The 23,752-nt window shown below is 40.8% G+C and overlaps 1 protein-coding gene and 1 long non-coding RNA gene across 2 annotated transcripts; one reads left to right on the top strand and one right to left on the bottom strand.

The window, feature by feature from the left end:
- Positions 1–1,327: 1,327 nt before the first annotated feature.
- On the top strand, positions 1,328–2,466 carry LOC139543791 (uncharacterized). The gene is made up of 4 exons (XR_011668761.1): positions 1,328–1,465; positions 2,027–2,081; positions 2,186–2,284; positions 2,382–2,466. It is a non-coding gene; the product is annotated as an uncharacterized lncRNA (long non-coding RNA).
- A 5,506-nt stretch (positions 2,467–7,972) lies between these two features.
- LOC139543789 (rod cGMP-specific 3',5'-cyclic phosphodiesterase subunit beta-like) lies at positions 7,973–23,210 on the bottom strand. The gene is made up of 22 exons (XM_071350205.1): positions 22,686–23,210; positions 21,773–21,925; positions 21,301–21,390; positions 20,992–21,132; positions 16,426–16,500; positions 16,239–16,303; positions 15,696–15,762; positions 15,508–15,555; positions 15,246–15,395; positions 14,832–14,975; positions 14,669–14,734; positions 14,128–14,274; positions 13,829–13,936; positions 13,592–13,701; positions 13,026–13,113; positions 12,787–12,887; positions 12,176–12,283; positions 11,986–12,049; positions 11,795–11,869; positions 11,387–11,470; positions 11,018–11,141; positions 7,973–10,899 (listed from the first exon to the last, which is right to left on the bottom strand). The coding sequence occupies exons 1-22, from the start codon at positions 23,154–23,156 to the stop codon at positions 10,874–10,876; spliced, it is 2,505 nt and encodes an 834-aa protein (XP_071206306.1). The 5' UTR covers positions 23,157–23,210; the 3' UTR covers positions 7,973–10,873.
- Positions 23,211–23,752: the final 542 nt, after the last annotated feature.

Genomic DNA, 23,752 nt, shown 5'->3' with positions numbered 1-23,752 from the left:
TGCTTAATTTCCCTGTCTGTATTGAATAGCGTATCATCTGGCAAATCAAAAAGGAGTGACCAACTATTGGAGGCATTAATGTTATTATCGGGAATTGAGAGACTGGGTCTAGTTGTGAGATTCTGCTGGGTCCCAGCTCACTTGGGAGTGGGTGGGAGTGAAATAGTAGACCAGGTAGCAGAAAAGGCTTTAAAACAAGATAGAATTGGGTAGAAGTGGGTAGAGGTGAGGCCAAATGTAAGATTAGAGCCATTATGATAGATGTGTGGCAGAAGAGGTGGGACAACGAGCCCAAAGGCCGGCATTTGCCCTCCAAAGAAAGGTTGGTGGAACAAGATTCAATGGTCAGATTAGGAAGGAAGAGATGGTGCTGTTTGCTCAGTTGCGTCTAGGGCATTGTACATTGAACTCGTCATTAGATCTGTTTGGCAAGCATGGGAATGGTTTGTGTACGGAGTGTATGGTTGATGACACAGTGAAGCATGTGTTGATGTATTGTTGTAAGTACCGGTATTGTTGTAAGTACTGGTATGTGGAAGAGAGGGAAAGATTGAAGTGTAGGGTTATTGAGGTTGGACGAGGATGTGGAGTTGGAAGGGATTTCAAATCAAATCAAATTGTTTTTGTCACATGTGCCGAATACAACAGGTGTGGACCTTACCGTGAAATGCTTACTTACAAGCCCTTAGCCAACAATGCAGTTCAATAAATAGAGTTAATAAAATATTTACTAAATAAACTAAAGTAAAATAAATAAAAATCTATCAAAAAGTAATTCAAGAAATGTACATAACAATAACGAGGCTATATACAGGGGGTACCGGTACCGAGTCAATGTGCGGGGGTACAGGTTAGTCGAGGTAATTTGTAAAGTGACTATGCATAGATAATAAACAGCGAGTAGGAGGGGAGGGTCAATGCAAATAGTCTGGGTAACCATTTAATTAGTTTATTTGTTCTAGACTTGACTTGGCGCTCAGGTACTGTTTGCCGTGCGGTAGCAGAGAGAACAGTCTTAATTTTTGGGGCCTTCAGCTGACACCGCCTGGTACAGTATATAGGTCCTGGATGTAAGGAAGCTTGGCCCCATTGATGTACTGGGCCGTATGCACTACCCTCTGAAGCGTCTTACGGTCAGATTCCCGAGTAGTTGTCATACCAGGCGGTGATGCAACCGGTCAGGATGCTCTCGATGGGGGATGGGGAAGGGTTTGTTAGAAATTACTAGGGCTCTTTTTTATTTTCTTAGTAGTACATGATTAGATAGGAGGGTTTAGTTTATTTGAATGTTTATGTATTTATTAATTTAGTCTGTAAACTGTGATAGACTACACACTAGGTGGCGGCATGCACCTCTAACTTTTGTTTGCGACGCCCATCATATTATAGAAGAAAAAGAAGAAGACTTCCTCAATTTCTCACTAGCAAAATGGTTCCCCCAGTTGCAGTCTCGCCTGTCATCAAGGTAAATCTATATTCGTTTTAATAACTTGTGTTGTACTAACTCATTTGAATGCATATGGTGAATACAGCAGGTTATTTTATGTCATGTTTAAATCAGACGTCTAGCTTGTTAGTAAGTTTAGCTAGCTAGCTTCTAACATAAATGTTAATCGAATGACATTGACTGGTTCAATTCAATGAGGGTTAGCTAGCCAGCTAAATTACGATATACCTGCCATAAAGATAGTATAACGAAATAATCCAGCCAAAATTGATGTTAATATGTTACTTTGACCCAGGTTTAATAGTTCAACTCACTAGTCTATAATAATTCTGAGGCAAGGTCATAGTATTGGCTACTTGCCGAGTACGCTCGCTAACGTGCTAACGTATTAGCTAGCATGGCTAACTCCAGGTCATCTCACATGTAGTCTAACGTTAGCGTGCAAGACACGAATTAAATCCTCTGCCAAAAGACGATTGAAAGTCACTCAGCATAAATAGATAGTGGTCAAGGCAATCGCATACGTTTGAGCTGTGTAGCTAAGTTAACTAACTAACTAATCAATTTTCTTTATTTCAGACGGCCAGGTGGTCATTCTTGCTCATTGGCATGTTTTATGGCAAACAAAGATATGGTAAGTAGCTTACTACAAGATATACGATTGTTGTAATGTCACCTGAGGGTATTTTGAATGATCATTATTGCAATGTCACAGTGTCATTGCTGTATTTCCCTTAGACTATCTGAAGCCAAGAGCAGAGAAAGAGAGGCTTGTTGAGGAGGCAGAGAAGAAGATCCGAGAGGAGCAAGAGAAAATTGCCAAAGCACTTGCAGAAGGTAAATAAAAAAACTAATCAGAATGTTAGGAGGGATGCAGTGAAGATGTAACTGAGGAAATGTTGTGAAACATGTTTTTCTGTTGTTTTTTTTACAGCCTCTGAAGACACCATCCTGAAATGAACTGCCTATGGATTGTGTTTGAAGAATAATGAAATAAAAAACATAAGTCATTTAATGTATTAAATAACTATTCTTGGATATATCTGTTAAGATAGTAATGTGTTTTGACATCCAAATTACATTTTTAATATATATAAGCCAGATGTTTCCCAAATATCCTATATGAAACCTAGCTGAAACATTTAGTATAGTTAGAGGCGTTAGTCTCAAATCTGAAAATATTTGTGTATACCCACCCTTGTTTTTTTCTACTGTGTAAATTGAGTGAAATAACTATAAAAGGTACATCTGGTTCCCAGGTGTATATGTTAGGCTTGGGTGGTATACCTTATATGGGTATTTGGAAAAAGCAATGGGATGGTTTGTCAATACAATACCATCAACTATTTATTTGAAGTTTGTCAATACATTTTAATATTTGTAGCTACTGTTTGTTACACTACATGACCAAAAGTGATCAAACATCTCAAACCAAAATCATGGGCCTTAACATGGAGTTGTTCCCCCCTTTGCTGCAATAGCAGCCTCCACTCTTCTGGGAAGGCTTTCTACTAGATGTTGGAACATTGCTGTGGGAACTAGCTTCCATTCAGCCACGAACATTAGAGAGGTCAGGCACTGATGGGCGATTAGGCCTGGCTCGTAGTCGTCATTCCAATTCATCCCAAAGGTGTTCGATGGGGTTGAAGTCAGGGCTCTGTGCAGGCCAGTTAAGTTCTTCCACACCGATGTCGACAAACCATTTCTGTGTTGACCTCGCTTTGTGCATGGGGACATTGTCATGCTGAAACAGGAAAGGGCCTTCCCCAAACTGTTGCCACAAAGTTGGAAGTATAGAATCGTCTAGAATGTCATTGCATGCTGTATCGTTAAGATTTCCCTTCACTGGAAGTAAGGGGCCTAGCCTGAACCATGAAAAACAGCCCCAGACCATTATTTCTCCTGCACCAAACTTTTTGGCACTATGCATTGGGGCAAGTATCGTTGTCTTGGCATCTGCCAAACCCAGATTTGTCCGTTGGACTGCCAGATGGTGAAGCGTGATTCATCATTCCAGAGAACGCGTTTCCACTGTTCCAGAGTCCAATGGCGGCGAGCTTTACACCACCCCAGCCAACGCTTGGCACCGCGCATGGTGATCTTAAGCTTGTGTTCGGCAGCTCGGCCATGGAAACCTATTTCATGAAGCTCCCGACGAACACTTATTGTCCTGACGTTGCTTCCAGAGGCAGTTTGGAACTAGGTAGTGTGTTGCAACCGAGGACAGACGTTCTGTGAACTTGTCTACCACATCGCGGCTGATCCTTTGTTGCTCCCAAACATTTCCACTTCACAATAACAGTACTTACAGTTGAACGGGGCAGCTCTAGCAGGGCTGAAATTTGACCAACTGACTTGTTGGAAAGGTGGAATCCTATGGCGGTGGCACAGCTCTTCGGTAAGGCAATTCTACTGCCAATGTTTGTGCATGGCTGTGTGCTTTATTTTATACACCTGTCAGCAACGGGTGTGGCTGAAATGGCCAAATCCACTAATTTAATGGAGTGTCCACATACTTTTGTATATATAGTATATTACCTTCAGTCAACTTGTGCAATACCTTAGATGAAGCAGATTGGGTTCTTCATTTCACCATAGTTCTCCAGTACAGTTAAGCCATCACGTGTTTGTACAGTAAATAACACAACCGGGGAAAGCGAGCTGGTGAGTCCATAGCGTTCTATATCTATCGGCGAGTCAGTTGTGCGACGCACATGAGATGAAGTTACACTTGTATGCAATTCACTACTAAATGTTTGCCATCAGTTATCTAATAATGGCGATCTGCCAGAAGTCAAAGAGCTGTGCAGCTGCCATTTTCTCCCCCTGTGCTTCCTACTAGTGTTTTTCTCTCCCATCTGCTCCGTACAGGCCTACACATGCTGCTCTTTCTTCAAAGGCATGCATCACAACTTTGGTAATTTGCATAATTTCTCTCGTTCAACTTTCTCTTGTAAATGACCACACTCACCGAAAAGGACATTCGGTAGCTACTAGCTAATCCTGTATGACTTGATGAACTGGATTCACCTACCATTGCAATTAGTTTGTTCGTTTTTGCTCGTTAGCATTCAGCTAACAGTGTCTGTGATTTGAGCTTTTATTGTCTTTTTAGTGCCCTCTTGTGTGCTATGCCAGTAATACCATAAATCCTGGTATGAGAGCAGGACAATATGAAAATCTCTGTCACCCTGCCCTTCACTGTGAGATGACCGGAGTATGGACTAGGCTGTAATCCAGGCCCAGTATAGCATAAATCCCAGGATTCAGGTCATAGGCCAATCTAAGAAAGTGCTGAGTGAACATTACTGCCACACACCCTTCGACCCAGGTTTAACACACAATAGACATATACCTGGTCAATTTGACATTACATTCATGAATATTCAACATGCAGTTTTTTGTTGATAATCTGAAAGCATTTCGTTGGGAGGTTTTCTTCCACTTCTCCCTGTATGCTGCCCTGTAATCCTTAATGACAAGCAGAACAATGGCAGAATTTTACTTATGTTATGTAGGCTAATAACACTGTTTAATGTTAATTAGGCTTTCTCAATGCTATTAGTGAGCTATATCGTGACAATGGTTGTGTGTGTGTGTATATAAAAATCTGCAACAGCCATAAAAAAAGATGGCTTAAAATGTGTTCCTCTGTACAACTCGGTACTGCAACTGTGCCATAATAATGTATATGGGTCAGAAGATTGGTGGAAACTGCTGAGAGTTAGTGCTGGCTAAGAGGCTTTATTTCCAGATGAGTCATGAGCTGGATACTGCCTGGAGATGACGGGAATTTCAGCAGCAAATTATACTGTGGAGCTAATATCAAGACAATACATTCCCAAAATAGAAAAATGATTCACATTGACCAGGGGTGATTTAAACCTTGTTCACATTGGCAGTTTGAAGTGACTAATCCAATGATTTTGCATATCTGAGTCAAATCTGTCTATTTCAAGCCATATTTCAAACCACCTTCGGGGGTTTAAAGTCAGATGTGGATTCCTGGCCATGCGACTTGTCTGAACGGTCAAATCTGATTTATTTGCCCTAAAATGTTTTTTAGACATATTTGGCATATCTTGTTGCTTGCTAGCTACTCTGTTGACAGTTTGATAAGAACATGACATGGTAGCTACCTAGCTTGTTAATTGTTTACAAACATCCTGTCGGGCTGTATCACAGCCTGGTACAGCAACTGCACCGCCCTCAACCGCAAGGCTCTCCAGAGGGTGGTGCGGTCTGCACAACGCATCACCGGGGACAAACTACCTGCCCTCCATGACATCTACAGCACCCGATGTCACAGGGAGGCCAAAAAGACAACCACCCGAGCCACTGCCTGTTCACACCGCTATCATTCAGAAGGCGAGGTCAGTACAGGTGCATCAAAGCTAAGACTGAGAGATTGAAAAACAGCTTCTACAGTTGGAGTCGGAAGTTTACATACACCTTAGCCAAATACATCTAAACTCAGTTTTTCACAATTCCTGACATTTAATCCTAGTAAAAATTCCCTGTTTTAGGTCAGTTAGGATAACCACTTTATTTTAAGAAGTGAAATATCAGAATAATACTAGAGAGAATGATTTATTTCAGCTTGTATTTCTTTCATCACATTCCCAGTGGGTCAGAAGTTTACATACACTCAATTAGTATTTGGTAGCATTGCCTTTGAATTGTTAACCTGGGTCAAACAATTCAGATAGCCTTCCACAAGCTTTCCACGATAAGTTGGGTGAATTTTGGCCCATTCTTCCTGACAGAGCTGGTGTAACTGAGTCAGGTTTGTAGGCCTCCTTGCTCGCACACGCTTTTTCAGTTCTGCCCACAAATTTTCTATAGGATTGAGGTCAGGGCTTTGTGATGGGCACTCCAATACCTTGACTTTATTGTCCTTAAGCCATTTTGCCACAACTTTGGAAGTATGCTTGTGTCATTGTCCATTTGGAAGACCCATTTGCGACCAAGCTTTAACTTCCTGACTGATGTCTTGAGATGTTGCTTCAATATATCCGCATAATTTTCCTGCCTCATGATGCCATCTATTTTGTGAAGTGCACCAGTCCCTCCTGCAGCAAAGCACCCCCACAACATGATGATGCCACCCCAATTCTTCACAGTTGGATGGTGTTCTTCGGCTTGCAAGCCTCCCCCTTTTTCCTCCAAACATAACGATGGTCATTATGGCCAAACAGTTACATTTTTGTTTCATCAGACCAGAGGAAATTTCTCCAAAAAGTACGATCTTTGTCCCCATGTGCAGTTGCAAACCGTAGTCTGGCTTTTTTATGGCGGTTTTGGAGCAGTGACTTCTTCCTTGCTGAGTGGTCTTTCAGGTTATGTCGATATAGAACTCGTTTTACTGTGGATATACATACCTTTGTACCTGTTTCCTCCAGCATCTTCACAAGGTCCTTTGCTGTTGTTCTGGGATTGATTTGCACTTTTCGCACCAAAGTACGCTCATCTCTAGGAGACAGAACGTGTCTCCTTCCTGAGCGGCATGACGGCTGTGTGGTCCCATGGTGTTTATACTTGCGGACTATTGTTTGTACAGATGAACGTGGTACCAGGCATTTGGAAATTGCTCCCAAGGATGAACAGGACCTGTGAAGGTCTACAATTCGTTTTCTGAGGTCTTGGCTGATTTCTTTTGATTTTCACATGATGTCAAGCAAAGAGGCACTGAGTTTGAAGGTAGGCCTTAAAATACATCCACAGGTACACCTCCAATTGACTCAAATTATATCAATTAGCCTACCAGAAGCTTCTAAAGCCATTACATAATTTTCTGGAATTTTCCAAGCTGTTTAAAGGCACAGTCAACTTAGTGTATGTAAACTTCTGACCCACTGGAATTGTGATTAAGTGAAATTATCTGTCTGTAAACAATTGTTGAAGAAATTACTTGTGTCATACACAAAGTAGATGTCCTAACCGACTTGCCAAAACTAACCGACTTGCCAAATCTGCTAACCATGTGTATGTGACCAATAAAATTTGATTTGATTTGAACACCTTAGTGAATGAGCTGGAAAGATAAACGGCTACTGTGGCTATCAAAATTTTGTTGGGGGGATAAACTTATCCTTTGAGCCTTGAAAAGAGTTCTCACACTGTGATTAGGGAACATTCAAAGCAACTGGGAAATGTCCATGGCGGGCTTTGTTGTCACATAACTTGCTACAACTTCTGTGTGATAGGAAGCACGAGCACCACCACCAATCAGCCTACACCACCGTGCACACCCGTCGTTACTATGATAACTAGCTTAGCCATGTCAGCAAATGACTGCTGTCTGAACACACACATCTGATTTGGTCACTTGTAACTTCCTGTTTGGAAAGTCAGTATTCCAAAACAAAACTGATTTGAGAATTAAGGCCTGCAGCATGAACAAGGCTTTAGATACTGTGGCCCAACCTCTGTCCATATCTATGAAAACAATAGGATACAATGGATATTTAAATTATGTTTCCTATTATATAAAACTAACAAGATATCATTAGACGAAATGCATCCTTAAAAATAAATGTACTTTATTTTGGTCATTGTAGACAAAACACATACATTGAGCTTCAGAATTTGTCATATCTACGCTAAAGTATTTTTAACAGCAAATTGTGGAATTAAAATGTTTGTTGCAATGTTTAATGATGTGGAATTGAAAAGATAAAGCACATACATACTGCTTCTAATAAAAGGGTCCTTAATATTTCCCGTCATGCTATAATGTCGGCACAGATAGAACATAACAGTAATGTTGCACTGACACTCATAGAGGAAATTAAGTGTTAATCATCTGGAAAAAATATACTATTATTGAAATATATTTACAGGAGAAGACTATTTACAATTGACTCCATCTATAAAAGCATAGGTACCCCATTGACAGTGGGGCTGCTGTAAGAGCATGATTATCCTCTGTTCACAATGAACACTAGGAGATTCTATGGATCCAGTGAGTAGGCTCAAGAGTAACAGAATCAAGGCCACTGGCTTCAATCACTCTACCGAGGGATTGGACTTTGACCGCTATTCGCAGTGGACTGGACCATATAAAAATCCATCCAATATTGTTAGATATACATATATTGAGACATACTGTATCTTGTTTTTACCCTAAAACGATGTCTCTTTCAAATATTCAAAAATAAACAGTGAACAGTTGCATGGAGAGAACGATGGGTTTGTCAAAATGAAGCATTTCTAGTTAACCGTTGATAGCCAGGGACAGACCTTCCTGAAAATGTCAACTCCTTTCTCTCCTATCTCAGAACAATAAATGATCATGTACACACACAGAAAATATACTTGTTTTCAACTGCCTGACTGCAGTCATTCTATAACAGCACCTCTTACATTGCTGTACTAAAAGTACTACACCCCATTATTTCACCCAACACAGCATGGGACAATAGTAATATACCGCAAAACCATCACTTAGCATCCCACAGCAAGGGGTCACATTACCTTGTAATGAAGTGGAACCATAAAACATACTTCTTATGGCATATGTGGATGCTAGCCCTATACCCTAGTATTGCATAATATACTTTTGATTACCATTTAAAGTAACTGTCCAGAGAAAATCTCACTTAAAAGCTCATTCTGTTAACTCATACTAATAATGTTGTTGACTCGTCCTATTCTCGTACTCGTGTTCAAAGCATGAATAAAAGAAAAAATACTTAAACCCCAGCTCAAAAATGCTTGCTATTTCCTCATTTAACATGTCACGTTGGGTCATTGGCTGAGCTGGCCAATCAGCTGTTTACTTGTCATTCATATTTTTATGACCGGTATATGCCACACCATTCTGTTGTTGGGGTACGCCCACACCCTTCAAATGCAGAAAAGCTTATTTTTAACTACCATTTCTTGGAAGGAAAACTATTTCACTCATTTTGTATTTAATTATAGGTCATATTTCATAGAAATCTGGAAAAACTGGACAGTTATGTAAATGACGACTGACTGGAAGGAGTAAAGAACAATGTAAGTCACGGTTATTACACTGTTATTATAACATACATAAAAGTCAAGTTGGATCCTTGATGAATCCACCAACATTTTGTAAAGTGTTATTTAAAGGTAGACTCAGCGTTCTGACGTAGATGTAGAAAGTAAACACCATAGTGGGTCAATTTCCGCAACAACTAAGAGTGTAGAAGCGCGAGGCTCAATTTAACAGCATGAAGCAAACCCAGGTACAGATACGGTATGTGACCGTGTAAGACCGGGATCTTGCATCTCGCTCATCTCTATCTGTGGTGCTCATCTCTATCTGCGGTGCTGCTCGTGGCAACGTAATTTCGTTGAGTCTACCTTTAATGTGATAACTCTAAAAACAAGCCTACTTGTTTTAAAAACCTATGTCCTTACAACAAATAACAGCGTAAAATATTAATGTAAAACAAAAAAGTATCCCTGTGCATTTCATACAGTATTCTGTACAGAAATGTTAGTTAAGAAACAGTAACCTGTTTTAAAACGAAAAGCAATCATAATAAGCTACGTTTATACCCGGGGTGCTAACATGTGTCCTTTGTTCTGATCTTGTCCACATTCTGATTTTTCCCACAATTTTAGACAAATGCAGTCATAGGTCAGCTCTTCCTGACCACCTCCAGAGTGTCGACTGACCTGCGCAGAGAAGCCATTTAAATAATCATTATTTTGGCCTCTGAAATCATTGACAGGTGGCACCATTGACTTCTGCCATGTGTCTTCAAATAAATAAATATTATTTGGAAAGAATATCTGGGAAATAATTGCATACATGTAGGAACCAGGAAATCTGGTCACAATGCAGACACAGTGGATGGATAAGAGACACACTTTAATACCATATGTCTGAAAATGTGGCCACAATCAGAATGTGGACTAGATCAGGACAAAGAACGTATGTTGGCACCTGGTTTAAACAGGGCTTTAGTGTCATATTAATGACATTATACATACATATGGAAACATTTTAGAAGTTGTTGACTTCTTGTTCCTTTAATTGGTCAATAAAAACCTTCAGGAACCTACTGTACATACGTTAAAAAAGTTAGTACAAACAAAAATTAACTCCACTAAGACCATGAAGGATTCCTCAGAATGTCGTGAAGCATAGTGAAAGGGGTAACTTCCAAAATGTGGATATGCCAATGCAACTAATGATAACTGCTCTTCAGTTGAAGGCAGGAAATTGACTGTTGTGGCCATAATGTGCCAACATGGGTCTGGAACCAGAAGGTCCAACGGCCTTGCTGATAAGGAGTCCCTCTGGCTCTTCTCTAAAGTTCTGATGCTGTGAGGGGAGGCTGTCCTTCCACAGCTGTTCTGAGGTGAGGCTGGTCCTGCCCCGGCCGGCAGTAAGACTGTGTGGCTGTGATGTATCCTGGAGTGACCTACCTCCAAAACAGGTCCTGAGCTTTAGCACACTGAGCACGTCTTGGACCCTTTACATAGCAAGAATACAAAAAAACAATACATGTTTAAGGATAATCTGTATTACTTTTAATGCACAGACAAAATGCCCTCTAAACTAGAGAGCCATAGTATATCCTCCACTCTGACCTGACTGGGCTTTCAGGATGGCCTGTTGTGCCTCGTACTCTTCCTGCTTGGCCTTCCACTCCTTCCTGTTGTTCAGCATGCCATCATACATCGGCTGGATGGCCGGATGGAAGCGGGACAATTCCTGACGGATAAACAACAAAACAAAAACTTGAGAGCTCTATTTCTGTCAGTCTAACCAAATAATGCTTGTCTGAATGGCAACGATTTGTGCATTTGGTCATTCTACACATCCAATAGAAGGTATGCCAACTATTTCACCAAACACTAAGATCTATTGATTCATGGTTTACTTTGTGCTTAGCAATAACTGTGAAGCTGAGTGATGTAGCTAGTCTGAAGGAGTGGTAGTACATGCGGTAACGTTACCTTGTAGACAAATGTGCAGACAAAGTCAATGAAACCACACTGCAGCTTGGGCAGTTCACCAGCGCAGTTTCTGTCCATCATTGTCTGGATGAAAAGGAGGGAGAAACATGGTTTCACACACACACACGCACAAAACAAAACGTAGTTCTTCATCAGGAATCTTGGATGTGTAAAAATGTAGGTGGATATCCGAAGAACAGGCACACACACACACACACACACACACACACACACACACACACACACACACACACACACACACACACACACACACACACACACACACACACACACACACACACACACACACACACACACACACACACACACACACACACACACACACACACACACACACACACACACACACACACACACACACACACACACACACGTTGATATACTCACAATGGGTTGTTTTTCAAGAACTTCTCTTTCCAAGTCACCCTGCACCCAGAACTCAGCTGCTTCAGACAGCGCCACCTGGAACGAAGCCAGGTAGTCCAATGTATTTCACTATATTGGATAGCTTTATTCACTTACAGAAACACACAAGCATCTGCTAAAATGTCGTATATATAATCAAGGGAGGTTCTCACCTTGCTTTGTACCTCCCATGGCTTAGTGAGGGCTGACAAGTCACATGCTGTCATCATCATGGCCCTTTGAGTGGAATTATTGAAGGTTCAGCATAAAATAGAAATGCTAAAATAAGATCCAATGTGCATGTTATAATCCTACATATTCCCCTATCACTACTATCCTCCCCCTACCATGAACTGCACTCACAGGACAATCTCCTTCCTGGTAGTCTCCAGCGACATCCAGTCCACCCACTTCTTCTCATCTTCGTAGGTCTTTGATAGGTCGACAATCTTCTGGAACATTGTTCGCTTCCTGGTGACATTGGAAAATGTCCAAACAGAGATTTATACATTCAGTTAAAGTTATAAGCAGTGCATTGTGAAATCTTGTTCCCTCAACTTTACAGGACGAAGTAGGCTTGATCGTCGTATCTAAATCCGTGCTTTAATATGCAGAAAAAGAATCCACATTGACAACAATACATTCTTCCTAAGATCTGTATGGGGAATACAATATGTATTGCAGTTAAGTAAATACAGATGTAGGATTTTAATTTGATCACTCTTTTGTTGCGGAGAATTTTCCTGCACAGCACGAAATGCAAACTTGTAGTGAATTCAAGCTTTATAAAGTCTTCTAAAGTTTGTAATTTCCACTTTAAAATGTCAGACTAGAATTTCCCTGACAAATAATGTATATACCCCTACAAAAAATATGCATAAATTATAATACACATAATAATTAATATTTTCTGTTGCTGCAGGATTATTTTCCTGCTGTAGCAAACTTAATTGAATTGGAGTTGCAAGTCTTACTTGAAATAGAGTTGCAAGTCTGTTGCAATGATGGCAATGTCCATAAGGTGGATGGCATGCTCGTTCTGTCTTCTGTTGAGATTCTGGTAGATATTCAAGGACTGGGGGGAGGATGGAGGAGTTAGACTAGAGCATGTGATCAACATGGAAGCATAAAGTACAAATAAATAAATAATTGACAAAAAATGTTCTACTGTAGTAGTGAATGTTTATGGCTGAGATACATAACCCTTGCGTACCTCGTCTGCCAGAAGGAACTTGCTAAATTCTAGATGATGCCTCTCCAGGACGGATGAGCCGTGAAGCTTGGCAAGTGGGTTACCAGATCTGTTTGTGAGGGGAGACCAGACCAGACACTGTAAAGAGCTCATCATAAGCCATTCATCACACAGAGCTAATCAAGGTGCTTCTCTACATGCTTGGCCTCAGTTATGACAAGAGAGTGAGTAAAAGAAGAGACCCATAGATAATTTAAGGACTGGTTGCACGGATGTAGGATCCTAATTTGATCACTCTTTTGTTGCTGAGAATTTTCCTGCACTTTCCTGCAATTTTCCTGTGATTTACATAAATTCACTGAAAACCCACACTAACACACCCACACTAACGCACACTAACAGTATTGCACTTTTCATGTAACATACTTTTGGCCAGCTAATAGCCTAACCACCGATCAAGCAACATAGTGGACTAAATCATAATCATTATGTTGCTGTGACAATACTGGTCAAATGAAGATCCAACATCAGTACCAACTTTCAGAAAGCAGCGTAAAAAGAGAGCAGCGATTCCCAGGAATACTCACTTCACCTGGTAGAGGTTGTTGGTGCCCCTGTGGTCGATATCATGGAGGAAAGCAGATGTGATCATTGCCATCACCTCCAGATCTGTGTAATATCTCTTCATGTTCCCTGTCTGACACAACAAAATACAGCAGTTTGACTTTCAGAATTAGAGATCTTTCAATCATGTCTTCAGTTAAGTTTTTTTGTCAAGTAAGAAAACATGTTAAGGTACATTACTGAGGTGTAAGCATTCCTACCGTCAACAGTGTGAACATGGTCTGTCCGACATTGAAACCGTGGCGCCAGTTGTGATAGGGCATTTTCCTGTAGCCTTTGCTGACAGAGTACATGAAGCGTACCAGAACCTGTTGAAGTAAATAAAGATGCCTGTTGGTTTTCATAGGATTTGGAAGTGGATCTGTAAAACTTTAGAGCATATACAGATAGTATGGGAGAGTAATAAAGTAACTAATGACAAACTGCACAGAAATTATTCAGAATTAACACTTTCCCGGCACTGAAAGATGTTGCAGTACAGATCATGATTGCAACAAACCTCCTGTGGAACCTGGAACTTCTTGACCACTCCGACCTCATAGTACATCTGGATCCCACACATCACCAGCTCCAGCTCTGTGCAGTCAAAGTCAGAGAACCCGAACTCGTAGATCTCAAACTTCTTGGGGCCGGGCAGTTCTTTTTTCTGTGTGATAATGCATGATTATTATGGCATTATTAACAAAAACTAAACATACAGATGTAGGATCTTAATTTGAGCTAGTTTGCTACAGCAGGAAAATAATCCTGCAGCAACAGGACATTTTAATTATTATGTTGATAATAATTAATAGGCATTTTTGTCGGGAAAAGCAAGCCTTTTTCAACCTTAAATACACTACACGTTTTACATTTCCTGCTACAGGGTGATCAAATGAAGATCCTATATCTATACAACCATATACATCTAGCTAGAGCTTTCAAATGCAGGCCTACTGTTCCAGTACTTAAATGTATACTCTAGTGACTAAATCAGAGATAATTCTACAACCTCCAGATTATGACCAAATTATTACTCTACAAAAATAAGGTAGCAATACCAGAATCTGCAGGAACTCATCCTCTTCACAGTCACAGGGCTCTCTGTTGAAATACTGTCTGGTTTTCTAAGATACATAAAACAACAATGAGTGTGAAATATTAAAACAACACTTCTCTTGCAAAGGAGGTTAGATCTGTGTATATCTGTGAGCAAGGCTTCACCAGGATATTCTGTATTTCGTCATCACGGCACTTGACGTGGTAGAGCACCATGTCCTGAGCTATGTCTTTCCGGTTCTCTATCATTTTCATCCTGTCATAGGTGTCTGTGTTGAGGTGGGACCAGCCCAGGAAGTTAGTCATAGCCTGGGGAGACCGACAGAAACAATGTCATTCAGAGTAGGTTCACTCAGAAGCCAACATGGGTAGACAGACAATCACACTATCATTCAGAGTAGGTTCACTCAGGTCAATGTGGTGAAGAGAGTGGGAGGCATTTGACTGCCACAGTGCATTGTATAAATTAATGGTCTACACAAAAAATACAGAGAACAAGGCTTTATAGAGCCATTTGACTTGATGACTTGTCTGTGAAGACAGGAGTTGTTGAGAAGACAGTTGTGTGCTGTAAAGTACCTCCATTAGCTCCTCATCCTGCTGATCGAATGGTTTCCCATCTTTCCTGTTGTAGAATGTAGCCACGCCCACAATATCTTCTGTCATGTTGACGATTGGCATGGACAGCACATTCTTTATGGTCCAACCACTATCATCCAAGGGTTCTGACTGTATTATGGGAAGACACAAGGTAAATGGTCAACGGGAATTATGCAAGTTGCTAAACTTTTTGCTAAAACCACATACAAGGATACTTGATTTTATAAGGAAGCAAATGTACCTGAAACTTGAACATCTCCTCTGTTGCGGGATTTATGATGTTACATATCTAGATATTCAAAATAAAGAGTACAGCATCAACACACATGCAAATCATGGCAATTTGAACATTGCGTTATTTTCAAGTCAATTCCAAATTCTGAGAGCATTTCGAACACTTGCTATTGGAATGCCAGTTAAAAAACTTACAAGACCAGTTTCGGCCACATATGTGGGAAGTCCAGTACACAAAACCCAGTGTTCTGGAGTGGGAGTCCTGTTGACAACACAGTCAGACAACACACACTGATTATTCCGCTATACAGTATCAAACACAGACCTGGATTAAAATACTATTTGAGATATCTCAATCACTTTAACATACATTCAAAGTAAGTATTCAGAAATATTATATTTGAAAAGACAAGTAGTTGAACATTTTAATGTGTTTGGAAATACATTTGGAAAGAATTAGAAAGATGTGCATACACAGACTAAAATACACTCCCTTGCGTTTAACCCAGGTATTTGAAAATCCTCTAAAATACAATTTGGTAGACTTTTTGGTCTTTACAAATAACCATTCAAATACTCAAATACAAGTACTTGTTTTGGGCGGTGTATTTAAAAATACTCAAATACACAGAAAAAATATTTATAATACCAACTACTCAAATGCACATGTATTTGAACCCAGGTCTGATAATACAGGGTTGAAACTACTTCAACTGTACATAAGTGAGATAAACGTACGCGATAACTTTGATGTCCTCTTTTCCATGCAAAATATAATCAATGACTTTGTAGAATATGACTTCCTAGAATCACAGATAACAAAAAAAATTATAATCACACACCACAAATGCAAAATTGTAGAAACAAAGGCAAAAAGGTAAAGACCAGTTCATAGGATAATAAGTAGATAGTTGTGAACACTTACTCTGCCATCAGGGGTAAGAGGTCCAGAGTAAGGGGGCTGGTCTCCCATCAACACTGGCCAGATGTCAAAGAACTCCTATAGGAACAAAGCAATAACACAGACGGATTGTCAGACACAGCATATTAATAATATTACAGAGCCTCAGTGGCGGTTCTAGCTTGTATGGCTCCCTGGGCAAACCCCCCCATTAGTAATGTACAAAGTTAGAGGTGCGCCCATTCCCCCGGTCCCCCTACCTCAGGCTTCCAGTGGGGAGACCTGAGGTCAACCTACCCAAGCCTCCCTCCCCATCTCGTACTTCTGAGTGGGAGACCTTCCCAGGCAGTAGCCTGCCAAGCTCACAAACTAGAATCATGGCGCCCACTACCACAGTCCCACACGGTGACATGATATCATTGATGTGATGTGCAAATGAGCGATAGAAAACCGATCGCGTAAATGTCACCATTCCAAAACATTTTGTGCGGGTCCCCGGCAAGATGCCGTCCTGGGCGGCTGCCCATGGAGCCTATACCTAAATCAGGCACTGCAGAGCCTTCAGAAAATATTCATACCCCTTGATTTATTCCACATTTTGTTGTTTTACAGCCTGAAATCAAAATGAATTAAATAGATTATTACACACAATACCCCATAATGACAAAGTGAAAACTTGTTTTTAGACATTTTTGCAAATTTACTGAAAATGAAATACAGAAATATCTCATTTACATAAGCATTCACACCCCTGAGTCAATACATGTTAGAATACCTTTGGCAGTGATTACAGCTGTGAGTCTTTCTGGGTAAGTCTCTAAGAGCTTTACACATCAGGGTTGTGAAATATTTGCTAGACAACCATTTTCAAGTCTTGCAATAGATTTTCAAGCCAATTTATGTCAAAACTGTAACTCAGCCACTCAGGAACATTCACTGTCTTCTTGGTAAGCAACTCCAGTGTAGATTTGGCCTTGTTTTTTAGATTATTATCCTGCTGAAAGGTGAATTCATCTCCCAATGTCTCGTGGAAATCAGACTGAACCAGGCTTTCCTCTAGGATTTTGCCTGTGCTTAGCTCTATTCAGTTTATTTTTTATCCTGAAAAACTCCCCGGTCCTTAACGATTACAAGCATGCCCATAATATGAAGCCTTGTTGCCAACAGGATGCATGTTTTGGAATATCTTTATTCTATACAGATGTTGTTCTTTTCACTCTGTGGATTAAGCTAGTATTGTGGAGTAACAACAATGTTGCTGATCTGTCCATAGTTTTCTCCATCCTCCTTACTGAATGTCATAAAAATGTAAATAGTGAAACATTAACAAGTTATCCTTTTTAGATAAAACTATACTAAATATATTCACGGCACCAAATAATTGATTAAAACACACTGTTTTGCAATGAAGGTCTACAGTAACCTCAACAGCACTCTGTAGGGTAGCACCATGGTGTAGCTGGAGGACAGCTAGCTTCTATCCTCCTCTGGGTACATTGACTTCAATACAAAACCTAGGAGGCTCATGGTCCTCACTCCCTTCCATAGACTTACATAGTAATTATGACAACTTCCCGGAAGACATCCTTCAACCTATCAGAGCTCTTGCAACATGAACTGACATATTGTCCACCCAATCAAAGGATCAGAGATTGATTATAGTACTGAAAGTAGGTGTGCCGACATGGCCATACTTGTATTCGTAATCGTATCCGTAACTTGACAGTTGATTGTCGGATCGGATGATACTTGTGATCTGAAAAAACAGAAGTGTTTTAATATGCCTAAATAGATGTTGGCCAAATTCCTGCAAAGAAGCTACAGATTCAGAGCAGCGCGCGGAGGTGTGTGTGTGTGTGTGTGTGTGTGTGTGTGTGTGTGTGTGTGTGTGTGTGTGTGTGTGTGTGTGTGTGTGTGTGTGTGTGTGTGTGTGTGTGTGTGTGTGTGTGTGTGTGTGTGTGTGTGTGTGTGTGTGTGTGTGTGTGTGTGTGTGTGTGTCTGGTCTCAATTTGCTGCTGGCAGTTTGTCACTCCGCATCAGCATTTAATATTTTTTCCCTACCCTTGCCCCACTTGTGAGATATTATGCACATTGATAGCTTGATAGCAAATGTCCTCGCCATGTGATTTATCATAGTAGCAGCCAGGCAGCAGCAATCTAAATGATCAGCTCAAAAAGAGGAAAACTGATCGGGTGAAATTATGAAACGAGTGGATGGAGAAATATAGTTTCCCTCTATCCAATCAGAACCGCAGGATCAACGTACAGCCTGCCCTTCTCTTTATAGACAGCCAGTTGAGTTATTTAGACCACATAGAACCTCGCACATGACTGACTGACATAAGAAAGATGCGTGCTGGCATCTGAAAATTACTTTTTCCCGATCATGGATGAATACAAAAAATACTCTGATCATAATCGTATACAGAAAATTGCCCATATCCGTTATGATACTCGTTTTGTCCGACTACTCGGCACACCCCTAACTGAAAGCGTAAGCTACAGTTAGCTAGCACTGTAGTGCATGTGGTGAGGTGAGTAGTTGAAACAAATAAAGAGAAAGATAATATTTTAACAGTTTTGATCAAATACATTTCTTTAAAAATGAAGGAGAAGCAAGCGAGAGACAGAGAGAGAGCTATATTTCGTTGTATTTTTCTTTCACTTTCACTTGGCTAGCAAATGCTGCTAGCTAGTTTATCCTACTCAAAAACCCGGCTCAAACAGAGCGGGATGCTATGTTAGCTAGTTGGCTATATCTATCCAACACTGGAACTCTTCCAAGTCAAGGTAAGCGTTTGGTTTTATTCATTTATATCCACCAGGGCCTGCCGGTGTAACTGCTAAACTGCTTGCTGACTGTACACTGTACTGCATGATTGTAGCAGGTTAACGAACACATTAGTTCTAGTAGCTATGTTAGCTAGCTATGACGTTAGCTAATATGGAGATAACGATGTAGGCTGTGTGTAGCGTTTAGCGGTTATGATATTACGTTTTTTTTCCTCCTGGTCACAGACGGCTGATGTGTTGTTCACTGAAGTCCACAAGCAAAAGGAAAAGGTGAGAGGAGAGCACATAGATGCAAGAAGGAATTCTACAAGCAAAATTATCATGCTGTTTGTATGTGGCTGCTATGAAGTGAACTGTGTTCGCGTGTGATCAGGAATTTATTAATTCCACTGATTCTGTTGAAAATCGTTTCTTAAACGGAAGCAAATGGAATGAAACAGAGATAAACATACCTGAATTTGTCTAACAGAAACTCTTGTTTGCAACTGTTGGACTAATGATTACACCCTAGATCAGCAAGATGCAGGCAAGAGTGTGCATGGCAGTGTTGAATGTGTCAATCTCTGTCACCTTGACTACTTTATTTTTTCTCTCGACCTGTGCACCTACGTTGTAAACTTTCATTCATAGGCTAGGTTGTAGCAACCTCATGATGGGTAAATGGAACATTTTAGTATCATGTAGTAGCCTAAACCTATCAATGTTACATTGAGTTGGGTGAATGGAATATGAATGACAGTCATCCAATATGCTGTAATAGAAATAAGGCCATGCTCATAAAAAAAATATCGACCTCGCTCATATTAAATGCCACCGACCGCCACTGAACTTCACTATTCTCAAAGGGATATTCAATGTCTGCTTTTTTTATTTTTACCCATCTACCAATAGGTGACCTTAGTTGCGAGGCATTGGAAAACCTCCCTGGTTGAATCTGTGTTTGAAATTCATTGCTCGACTGAAGGACCTTAGAGATAATCAATCGTATGTGTGGGTTACAGAGACGAGGTAGTCGTTCAAAAAACATGTTAAACACTAGTATTATTATGTCACTTGTTAAGCATACTTTTACTCCTGACGTATTTAGGTTTGCCAAAACAAAGGGGATGAATACTTATTAACTCAAGACATTTCCGATTTTCATTTTTAATTAATTTGTAAACATTCTAAAAACATAATTCCACTTTGACATTATTGGGTATTGTGTGTAGGCCAGTGAACAAAAATCTCAGTTTTATCAATTTTAAATTCAGGCTGTAACACAACAAAATATGCTAAATGTCAAGGGGTCTGAGTACTTTCTGAAGGCACTGCAGTGCCATAGGTGCAAAATATTAACAAATACTGCTAGAGCTACAGTATTACTAGAGGAGACCCATAACAACTATTCTTTATGATGACTAAATGGCTGGATCATTCTTGAATTGCGGTGACATTTACTGTACGTCCCTCACCTTTGCAACCATGAAAAACACTTTAAAATCACACAGAGTTACATATCACACATAAACTGTTTATCAATGATAAAACATAATGCAAGTCCTTTCCTTTATATTGCAAAACGTTATGTTTGTGCATGGTTTAAAGTACTTAGGGCAAGCAAATTGTCTCGTTCCAGAAGTGATGAGTGGAGTTGTAGTGACATGTTTTGGGGATTTGGAGATACCTATTATTTTGAATGCAAGAAATTCAACAAAAGTATTTAATATATATTATAGATCAATAAAAACCTTCGAAGGCTTAAGACAATACCACAATTCAAGAATGGCCAGGCTACATGCAGACAGTGTCACCCACCTTCTCCTTGGTCATGTCCAATAGGCCCACAGAGTACCTGTCACAGTTCAGGTACGCCCGCACTGTATACAGGGCTTTGTGGAACTGTCTCTCAATGTCTGTCAGCTCCTCAAACACCTTGTTGGCGGACCACAACAGGACCTATACCCGACAGAAAAACAACCACGAAGGATCAGCTAATAACCAGTTGGTTAATATATCAATAAAGGTGTGAAAGCAACAAAAACAATAGCCTTTTTTTGGGTGTTCACCATATTGTCAGCTACAACTAGTAATTCCTCTGAATATCAGTACAGACAGCAGACTCACCTGTCCTTTTCGAGTCTCACAGTTGTACAGGTAGTTCAGCTGGTAAATCTTCAGGTTCAAAGTGGCTATTCTGAGATACTTCAAAAAAAGCTGGGAGATCAAAAATATGAATTATTGTTAAAGAGAAACACATGCATCGAGGTGTAATCAAGGTGGTAGAGGAAAGACGAGAGGGAGTATTTGAAAACATCAGGTGTGAATGTGACCTTCCTCTTCATTGAGGAAGCAATGGCACAGTTTGTATGTGTTCCCTGTGCTTGTTTGATGGACATGTTTGTGTTCTACAACATCAGTCAGTGTTTATATGCTGCATACGCTTTGCGTAAATAAACTTTGGGAAGGGGGAAAACCTGTTGATTACTCCTCCCCAACTAATTCATGCAATAACCTCCTCTTAGTATTCCCATTGTGATACTGACACATGGACATGTGTAGATCCTATTCTCAGAGAGCCTTCATCCTCAGTACTCACATCCTCATCCTCAGCGGTGAAGTGTGGTCCAGTGGTCTTGTTCAGGGCCATGATCACAGCCACCACATCCTCTCCGTTCATGATGGGCGAGGCTAAAATGTTCCTGGTCTTGTACTCTGTCAGGTCATCAACGAATGAGCTGAAGTGACTGCTCTGAATAGCAGAAAACAAGACAAATCACCGACATCAGAGATCCCACGTGGATGTGTTAAGACGGGTCTGTCTATAAGTCGGTACATGGCCTTGGTTTTGAGCCTTTTTTCAGTTGGCATATCATTATAGACCACAGATTAATACATGTTAACCTCTGGCATATACAAAGATAAAACACAATTTATTAAAGAGATATAACTGCTCAGGTAAGAAGTACACTCCATTATCAAGAGTGAATGTAAATCTGGGCAATGTGAAGTATAATTTAATTTGAACCGTGTTAGCTTCCTGCTGACCCTAGTGTAAACGCCCCAGAACAGGTGCCCTAATCCCAGTTACAACAGGGGGTCAAGGGATATACAATAACTGGATTACATCTGTCAAGAGGATTTATATTGTCTCCAGATATACATTTAGAAGATCCCCACAGTACTGTATAGTTGCGATACCACTTTGTGTGTCACTGTGTTTTAGCAAAAAACACAATTTTAACAATATGCGTACGTTCGGATAGGCACAGATTAAATAACTATTCACTTTTCTCTCTGGCTGAACATAAACGTGATACATCTATTTATTTTGCAATTGTTTGTTATTTTTGGCCGTTGGTACAGCTAGAAGATGATATCATGTAGGAGCGTATGACAAGGCCCTTGTAAAAGACTATTAACACAATCTCACTGGCTCCTAGGCTCTGGGACACTGTCTGTCCTCATCACTACCACAACGTTTATGCTTCATTTCCCCATCTGACTCTTACCTCATTGACATCTTTCAAATTGATGTGTTTCTTGGTCTGGGCCACATTTCCCACCACCCCAAGGTCCAGGGGGAAGACGATCTCATGGTCAGGGTGCACCACACAGTCGTCCAGCTCTGACTCTGTGGTGATGTTGAAGAGACGAGTGGCTAGCTCCGCGATGCCGTTCCTCTCCCGGTACATGAACAGGCTGCAGCGGTCAGCTTGGATCAGGGCGACGATCCTCTTCAGAATCTTAAACACCACTTTCTCCATGTTCACGTTCTCCTGCATTTCTTTGATCAGGTCGAACAGGATCTGGCCTTCCTCTATCTGGCCCAGCTCCTGTAACATCCCAAAATCCACCTTGGACTCGGAGATGCCTGCCATCACAGAGAGGGTCCCCGGTGTGAGCTTCTTGTTAAAGTAGCCCTGGGCGAAAGCCGGGTTCCCATCCAGGAACTTCTCAACATCTTCCTTCGTCGCACTCATCTTGGGTTAGGGATGTACTGGTTCTCCCCCAGTCCCAGTCTTCAAACCACGGTCTCTAAAAAGACGACAAAACCAATTATCTATTGATTACTAGCAAATAAAAAAGAGGGCAAGTTCAAACTATGTAATCCCCAAACTCCCTAGAAAAGAGGGCAGGCACGTTAGTTAGGTCCTGGTGTGAACAGAGGAGATACTTGCAATGGCAGGAGAGGGAGGGCTGAGTCCAATCCCACTGTCATCAGCAAGCTTTTCTCTTAATAGTGTTGAAGGTGAGCCAGGATCTGCTCATGCAAAACTGATCAGGTGATCTCTATGAAGGAGGCCAACCCAGTCCTTTCATTGGCCGATTACCTCCTCTTCTTTCGCCCCTCGCCAGGTTTAGAAAACAAGCCTGAAGGAAAAGAGATCCGGACTCCCTCAAAGCAGTCACATGTCTGAAAGCAGTTAGCCTTAAGATGTCCCCCCGTTTGGTTTGTCTCCAACTGTAGCCTGCTCTTGCCCCAGGCAGGCACCACACACACAAGCTCTTAACTTTCTTATTAAAAAAAGCACTCCTCATTGCTAAGCCCTATTTAGCCAGGCCACTAGTTGATTAT

The sequence above is a fragment of the Salvelinus alpinus genome, chromosome 18 (genome assembly GCF_045679555.1).
Source record: "Salvelinus alpinus chromosome 18, SLU_Salpinus.1, whole genome shotgun sequence".
Classification (NCBI taxonomy): Eukaryota; Metazoa; Chordata; class Actinopteri; order Salmoniformes; family Salmonidae; genus Salvelinus; species Salvelinus alpinus.
The sequence above is the reverse complement of the archived record's forward strand: the minus strand, read 5'-3'. Positions and strand labels throughout refer to the sequence as shown.